This window comes from Rosa chinensis, chromosome 2 (genome assembly GCF_002994745.2).
Source record: "Rosa chinensis cultivar Old Blush chromosome 2, RchiOBHm-V2, whole genome shotgun sequence".
NCBI lineage: Eukaryota > Viridiplantae > Streptophyta > Magnoliopsida > Rosales > Rosaceae > Rosa > Rosa chinensis.
In genome coordinates this window covers 72,454,135-72,461,905 of record NC_037089.1, presented here as the reverse complement: position 1 = coordinate 72,461,905, position 7,771 = coordinate 72,454,135, and the positions used below count along the sequence as shown (strand labels likewise).

General features: G+C 38.1%; 2 protein-coding genes across 4 annotated transcripts; one reads left to right on the top strand and one right to left on the bottom strand.

Annotated features, from left to right (window-relative positions):
• The first annotated feature begins 434 nt into the window (after positions 1-434).
• On the top strand, positions 435-3,038 carry LOC112186561 (RRP15-like protein). Its single transcript, XM_024325015.2, has 8 exons — positions 435-1,007; positions 1,473-1,571; positions 1,665-1,746; positions 1,854-1,873; positions 2,002-2,062; positions 2,280-2,344; positions 2,611-2,718; positions 2,814-3,038. The coding sequence occupies exons 1-8, from the start codon at positions 594-596 to the stop codon at positions 2,877-2,879; spliced, it is 915 nt and encodes a 304-aa protein (XP_024180783.1). The 5' UTR covers positions 435-593; the 3' UTR covers positions 2,880-3,038.
• A 229-nt stretch (positions 3,039-3,267) lies between these two features.
• Positions 3,268-7,771, bottom strand: LOC112186560 (zinc finger protein CONSTANS-LIKE 9). 3 transcript variants are annotated; one of them, XM_024325013.1, is made up of 5 exons: positions 6,148-6,741; positions 5,189-5,404; positions 4,387-4,694; positions 3,928-4,063; positions 3,268-3,841 (listed from the first exon to the last, which is right to left on the bottom strand). In XM_024325013.1, exons 1-4 carry the CDS (start codon positions 6,739-6,741, stop codon positions 3,928-3,930), a joined length of 1,254 nt encoding a protein of 417 aa, XP_024180781.1. In that variant the 3' UTR covers positions 3,268-3,841. The 3 variants fall into 3 exon arrangements, with proteins under 3 accessions (XP_024180781.1, XP_024180782.1, XP_040370071.1); XM_024325014.2 differs by lacking the exon at positions 3,268-3,841 and adding an exon at positions 7,554-7,771 and having other exon boundaries at positions 3,922-4,063; positions 6,148-6,884; XM_040514137.1 differs by lacking the exon at positions 3,268-3,841 and adding an exon at positions 7,398-7,515 and having other exon boundaries at positions 3,922-4,063; positions 6,148-6,884.

Genomic DNA, 7,771 nt, shown 5'->3' with positions numbered 1-7,771 from the left:
GGCTAAACTCACATGAGAGAAAAATTGAGCAAACTACTTAACTTCATTACATGTCCACGTGTTTTAGTCGCTCAACATAAATTGAGAGAAAAAAAAGAATGTTACCAACTTTCTTCTTCGTTTGAATAGTGAAAAATTATTCTATGCATCGACGGTGCGAGTAAACCAACAGATTTAGTAGATCTCGGCCGTTGATATTTATAGACAATTTTTTCTAATAAAAAAAAAATGTACTTAATGTTATCTAATCGTCTATTCCTATTGGTGTAAGTGCATGTTATTAAACTTAGAAAAGTTGGAAAACTACCTGAATCGATCTGTGAGTAGAGTTGAAATCAGTCAAAATTGGGAAACAAATGAAAGTTTAGTCATATCATAAGAAAATCGCCAAAGACAAAAAGGACCATTGGGCTTTATTTTATCCTGGATCACCAGTCTGGGGTTTTGTAAGCCCAATAATCTCCGAGCTAAAACCCTAGCAACTCTATCTCCTTCATCCCTGCAATCAATTCTCAGAAGCAATCAAAACTCGAGCTTGTTCCTTCATAACACCAAAAAGTTCAGACCTTTGATTTGGTTTTGGAGCAGACGCCATGGCCGGAGAAACCCAATTGGCAGAAGCAGCAAAAGGTCCAAACAAGAGGCGAATAGGGAAGACGAAGGGGTCTAAGGCCAGAAAGAAAGCAAAGAAGATGCCGCACGCGTCGGACGGAAGCAGAGCCATGAAGCCCAAGAAGATTGACCCGAAAATGAAGAAGCTTTATCGAAAACGGGCCAGAGAGTACGATTCAGAGGAGGAGAAGGAGGAGGAGAGTGGTGGGTCTGAAGAGGAAGGAGAAGAAAAAGAGGCGGAAGCTAAGGAGAGGCGTAAAGCAGAGGAAGGGTTCTCGGATGATGAGGAAGACGATGAAGTTCAGCCCGGAATTACGAAACTTTCAGAGGGGTGCAATGCGTTTAGGTTGGCTTTCAGGAGCATAGTCAAGAAGAGTGTTGCTGACGATGTAATGGTGAGTGATAGAATGAGGTTTTGTGTATAATTGGTTATAGTTATGGTGATGCATTGGTAATCAAATGTGTTAGTTGTTTAGTTTAGAGCTCTGATGGAATTGAACTCATATGTCTGTTTGTTTAGTTTCGAGGTGTCTTACAGTTCTGATGTTTCATTGGTGAGCCATGAAAGCGAAAACTTGTGTCTAATTGCTTAGTTTAGAGCTGTGTCGAAGTACTGATGATGCATGGCCGAGCAATAGTAATGAACTCTTTTGTCTAGTTTAGTTCAGGGCCGTGTTGAAGGTCTGATGTTGCATTGGTGAGCAATAAAGGCTGGACTCTTATGTCCAATTGTTTAGTTTAGAGCTGTGTTGAATTTGTGATGATGCATGGGCGAGAAATAGAATTGAACCTGTTGCTAATTGTTTGGTTTAGGATTTTGGTTTGAAGTTTTTTTTTTTTTTTCTTTCTCTTTCTCGCAGGGACCAGTGTTATCAGGGAACAAGAAGCTTATTGCAGAAAAGCTGGCTGAAGAGGATGCTGAGCGCAAGGTCAAGGGAGAGGCTAAGGAAAAACAATTGGTAATGCATACAATCTATTTACATTCGGTTATTACATATAAATGCGTTCAGTTTCATGTGCTTAAGGTTTAATAGTGCTTTTTGATGTTACAGGTAATAGAAAAGGGGCATGTTGTTAAACCTGTCAACTATGACCCGCATGAAAAGTTTCTAATTAGTCTTGCTACTAGAGGAGGTATGTTTTTTTTTTTTGCTTGGTTGATGTATAAATAATCCTGGCTTTAACAAATTCTTTCTAATACTGACTAAGTTACATTTACTTATGGAATGCTGGATTTGCAGTGGTCACATTGTTCAATGCTGTAAGTTTCTGTAGCAGATTTCTAATCAGATTTGTTTTCTTTCAAAGATTATATATATATATTAAAAAAAAATTGTTTTGTACAATACTTTTCTGCTGTATCATACTAAATCATGGTATCTAATGCAGGTCAGCAAGGCACAGAATGCTCAGAAAGGACTGGATCCTTCCAGGTTTAAAGATGCAAAAGGTATGCTTCTAAGCACCAAAACTAGAATTTGAGAGCCTCTTAGTCTTGCCAATTTACTCTCTAAGTTTCGTACATCATTCATGGGCGTGTGTTGCTTATAAAATTTGAATCTGAAAATTGATTTACACTTCAAATTGAGAATTGAGATTGCAAGCATGCTTATTTATATCCTGTTTTTGTGAGTTTAATCTGGTCAATGTTTTTGAAATATTTCCAGTGATAAGAAAGCGGAGGAAAGAAGCCTTCTTTTCAGAGTTGGGCAAAACTGGTGCTTCTGCAAAGGTTTGCTTTTATGCTCCTTTTTCTAGTGACTTCATTCTGTGACTTTAGTAACTTGATGCTTTTGAAGGGCGGAAGGGATGGTGTATACCATTCTAGTTTTTCGCATTAAAGATTTTTAACATACACCATTGCCTGCAGAATATGAAGTTCCCTCTTCAAAGTATAATTATCTTCCAACCACCCTGTTATCTATAGAATAATGAAGGTTGACATAAATTAAGCTTGCAAGCTAAACTGGTTGCAAACACAAATGATTTGACATGCAGGCTCAGACGTCTAAAGGCTCAGTGGAGAATGAAGGGCCTGCCTGGGCTCCATTGCGAGATAATTTCATGCTAACAAATTCCAAGTTGAAGGACTGGGATAAAATGACGGTAAGGATTACTCTCTCTCCCTTTCACATATCATGTCAAGTTTATGCAGTTGTACTGGGTTTTACTCTTCCATTGACAATGCAATCTGCATACAGGAGCAAGTTGGGAAAGATGACATTGGAAGGATGTCTGAAGATAATAGTAGTTCGGACGATGATTAGTGCTGTGGAACTGCACGAACAGCTATATGCTGATTCTTTGTAAGGCATGCCTCGTCAACTTAAATGTTATCCTTGTATCACTACTACCTAAGAATTTTGTTCCCAACGTCTATTGTTTGTTATAAATGAGTGCTTTCAAGATGTGGTGCATGGAGAGGACATACAATCTGCTGTTAGATTCTATTGCTTGCTCTCTATTTATATTGAACAAATTTCCAAGAAACAAGAGAGTACAAACTACAACGATTGTCCGAGACAAAACACCTCAATCTACAGATGGAAGAATGAACAATTTTAAGGCGACATATTTTGATTAAACTACTACTTTGCACTATGAAAAGTTGAAAACAGAAAGATAAGGATGACCGTCGAAGTTACTACCGAGTACAAACTGCAAGGTAATTGTCTTTCTGTGAAATGAAAAGAAGAGACAAGAAATTTACAACTTCAGGTTTATTGTTTGACCCTGTAAGGCCAGATCTCATAACACTCAACCTCATACATACAGATCCTGTGCATGTCAAATGAACAAAAAAGAAAGATTACAATTGCTGGCTTTTCTACCCACCAGCCAACTACAAGTTCGGCAACCCAAAATGGCACGGCAGCCACTTTATAATAGTGTCATCAGAGTAGGAGGACAAAAAAATATAACAACTGGTATTATCAACATGAAGCATAAAATATGGCTGGAAGACCAAAATGGATCCTCCCTGGAGAATGATTAGGCAGATGAACTTTGCCCCTGATAAATATAAAAGGAAATGGAATCTCATAGCTTAAGGCATGGGCAATCTATACAATGTCATGATCTGTCAATCGTTTATGGTGGTGATGTAGAATCAGAAATCTGCTCCTCCACTTTATTAGTGAAGCATCAGAACCTGTTTTTTTTTTTTTGCATCGACCTTTCTTTCCCAATGAGAGCCGAGGCTCCTATGATACAATCATACAGCTAAGCACTGCACAATGAGAAGATGAATCAGTTTCACCATTTTAATGTAATAGGAACAAATTTTAGTTTCTAAAAGCATGGTTAAAATTGTACTCAGTAGCTTCTGGTTCTGGCCTGGTTCAAAGGGTCATAATCATAAGCTTCGCCAGCTTTAATAAACCGCCCTTTCACACGCTTTCTTACATCTGCCCTTGCTTTGCGAGAAGCATACCTCACTCTTTTCTCAAACCTACCAAAAAATGACAACAATAAGAATATAGATCCACAAAAGCCAGAACAGCAATACAGCATGCACTAGTCTTAATGACCAAATGAGAGTCTGAAAATGCAACACTTCAGATAGAAGAAAAGTACAGATGAAAACGCTTGGTATAGACGGAGAAATTTTAGAAACACAACATAATGTTGTTATTGGAAGTTGTAATACAAAGATGTGAAGAAACTAGGAAAACAATGCTGCTGACTTGATAAATGAACGAAAGATTTATTCCACAAAGATGTAGTATAGTATTCTGTGTGGAAATATATTTATATTTCTGATAGTATACTCACTTGCGTGCCTTCTTCTTTTCCTTGTAACGCATAACAGCATTACTTCGATTAGCAGACTGGAAGGAACTCTCAGGGCCTGGAGGACACCATGGAGGCTCTCCCATCAGTAGCATTGAGGAAGCCCCACAATCTTGACAATCTCCAGCACTACTCTCTCCGGTGACACCCGAAAATGAAAGGTTTGACTGTGCTTGCTTTGGCACAAAAGAAACAATTGGTTCAGTTTTTGTACTCATTACAGAATCCGCAGATGCTGCGGTACTGCATGCTGGCTGCTGCAATGCATTTACCCGTCCAATTGATGACCCCTGGAAAAAATACTAATATGTCACTTCAAGACATATACCTTACTAACAACAGTTTATATTAAGAATTAAAAAAAAGAAAAAAAAAACTGGATAGCATGAATGCATGATACAGATGTGTAACAGAGCAAGTGAAAAAAAGAAAAAGAAAAAAATGAGCAATAGACGGTAAGGCTTTGTTCAGAATAATGCATCATGCTTCTTTACACATTAAACATATAGTGAAAAACCTACTTTAATCCGGGGAAGGGCACCTTATACCCTCATACAGAAAATTCGAGGTTTTGACGTACTTCATTTTAAATCCAGTCACAATTTATAAATAATTTAACTCCTCAAGAAAACTTATTAAAGATAACAGACAGATCCTTAAATATACAAAGGAACTGGTTCTAGCTCTACAGTGACAAGTTCAAGACAAGGAGCTAGCAAATGAGCAATAACAGATCAAGAAAATACAAACAGCCTTCAGCAAGAAAAAAAGGAGATGAAATTACCTCAGCAGCAATTAATTCCTGAGCCCTGGACATGTTCCTTGCCCCAAACAAACTATCAATCCCACCATTCTTGAAAAGCTCTTCAGAGTGATTGAGAGATACACCAAATAGTTCGTCATAATTTTCAAGACTCAGATCCATTTCATCCATATCAAAATCGCCATAAAGGTCATCATCTTCACAGAGCCCTGGGCTTTTGGTTCCGTGACAGTATAACTGCATATTAGCAACATGAAATTGCAAAGGTCATGGACAAATAATGATTGAACTTCAAATATAGTCACACAAAGATTTAGAGATAAATAGATTCTTGTAGCCAAACCCAATTAGTTGGCGCTACATCTTTGTCAAACTCGGTTAGACAAAGAGTAGACAGACATCGGATAGAGAATGCAAACCCGAAAAACATAGTGAAGAGGTGATGTTAAAATGTTTAAATAGAATAAACCACACCACAGAGAAACAGAACATCAAGTGACCAACAACTGTTGTGCTTGGGAACATTACAGATAGGAAGATTATTGAATAAAGAATGAAATCATAAACTGAAAGTCAACGAGGCAGACCACCTCTAACCTCATTCAAAAATGAATGACTATTGACATTTACCTTATTCCCAAATTGTGGTACTTCAAATCAAGAGAATAATTAGTAATTTAGAATATAATCAACACATAGATAAGCCATATCTGGGCATAAGTAGAAAATAATCAGGAATATATTGTCAGGTTATCTAAACCCAGAATCAAATACAACTGCTTGCACACATTGATGCAGAGTGTTAAAATTCCGACTGGAGCAGTTCATCCCAAAGCATAGTAAGGCACACTTAACAGCAAACGATCATGATTTGGATGCCAATGAGACTAAAATGATGATAGATGCAATCAAGAAAAAAAAAAAAAAACAAGTAACAATCACAGACCACTAAGGCAATAATTTTGAAAACCATTATATACCTTGGGCAATGTAGAATTTGCAGATCCAGGCACCTGACCAACAACCTGAGGAGCTGAGTTAAGTGCAGGCACCGAAGAGGAACCAACTAAACCATCAGACTTATCCATGGCACCCACGTCACTGACTTCAAATTTATCAGATGCATTCTCTCTGGTGTTATTTTCAGGGGGGCTCCAAGCACTTCCAGTGCTGTTCTCGGCAATGCTCATCAACCCCATTTCCTGCTCACAAGCAGATTCACCTGCGGCTGCGGAAGGTAACTCTAGAACGAATGACCAGATAGACGACAGTTCAGAAGCTGATGGGCAGCCAGAGTAACAATTGAGTGTTTGCCTCTTGTGTGATGCAGCTGAAGTAGATGCACCATGACCCATCCAATCACAATTCTGACAAAGAGACACTCTCTCTTCTGCACATCTTACTAATGCTGGTTGTGAATTGCATCTTTCGCAAAGAAGCGTTCTCGAGTGACGCCTGGACAAGGCATTAGCAGAGTGGACATTTCGGTCACATGATAAACATAAGCAAGCAGCATCAGACCGGCAATACACCATGGACCTTTGATCCCCACAGAAATCACATATGTAACCCATGTTTCAAGTTTTAACAAACTCTTTTCTTCACTTGAAATCAAAACCTGTCCAATTTCCTAACCTCCAGGAAATCTGTATATGAATCTAACCGAAAGTAGCTTCTCAGACAGACCACAATTCTGCTGAGTATTTCTCACTACAACCTTCAAACGACATCATAAACAAAGATTTAGTACTACTGCTATAAAGATGATTTTTTGGATAAGGCAATCTAAACAACAAGGGAGGTTATTATGTCATTTCTAGCAAACAGATTCGAAATGGAAACTCCAGAATTATTTCAGCTTCAACATATCAAACAGTAACACCAAAAACTGGGAGAAAGAATTTGTTTTTACTGATTAAATCATAAAAGGGTGATCCAAACAAGAGCATCAAAGATGTGTTTATTTTGTAAAAGAAGAACAAGAAAAATGAGAAAAGCCAAGGAAAAAAGAGCAGCAGAAAGTGACAAAAGATATTGAATTGAAGATCTTTGAATCACCCAAAACACAAAAGAGATAAGCTTTCTGGTGTGAACAGATTAGCAAGCTATCAACACCATAAATAGCCAACAGAATTGACGGACTAAATCAGAAGATGAGCTTCACAATTCTCACAGTAAAAAAAAAGAAAAAAAAGAAGAAGGGTAATTCAAAGACCTATCCATTTCTCACCATATCTAGCATAAGAGCATCATCAGACCAACACACAGAGAAAAACCCAAGAAATTCTATTACAGCACCCAGAAAAGCTTTGAACTAGAAAAAAGCCTGAAAAGTAGTAACAGAAAACAACCAGACAGAGAGAGCATTCAGGAAAATTTATCGTACCAGGAGAGAGGGGATAAGATCTGCAGACAGCTTTGGGATTTTGGGTTTCACTAAAAAACTAAAATTTTTGGGAGAAAACCAAAAAAGATTGAACCTTTACAAAGCCCAAAAGGAACCCTAAACAAGGAGGAGCTTTGATGTGGGAAAAGAGAGAGAGATGGGGAAGACTACTGGATATGGGGTTGGGTTGGGTTGGGTTGGGGTTGGGAGAGAGAGAA

What these genes read in the sequence shown, in the direction of transcription:
- LOC112186560 (XM_024325014.2), bottom strand. Translation starts at nt 6,741, where the DNA reads ATGGGTTACATATGTGATTTCTGTGGGGATCAAAGGTCCATGGTGTAT. An exon ending in CAAATTCTACATTGCCCAAG is followed by an intron (nt 5,405 to 6,147) that starts GTATATAATGGT and finishes GCTAATATGCAG; the next exon opens with TTATACTGTCACGGAACCAA. An exon ending in GAAAAGAAGAAGGCACGCAA is followed by an intron (nt 4,064 to 4,386) that starts GTGAGTATACTA and finishes ATTTTTTGGTAG; the next exon opens with GTTTGAGAAAAGAGTGAGGT.
- LOC112186561 (XM_024325015.2), top strand. Translation starts at nt 594, where the DNA reads ATGGCCGGAGAAACCCAATTGGCAGAAGCAGCAAAAGGTCCAAACAAG. An exon ending in TAGTCTTGCTACTAGAGGAG is followed by an intron (nt 1,747 to 1,853) that starts GTATGTTTTTTT and finishes CTGGATTTGCAG; the next exon opens with TGGTCACATTGTTCAATGCT. An exon ending in AAACTGGTGCTTCTGCAAAG is followed by an intron (nt 2,345 to 2,610) that starts GTTTGCTTTTAT and finishes TTTGACATGCAG; the next exon opens with GCTCAGACGTCTAAAGGCTC.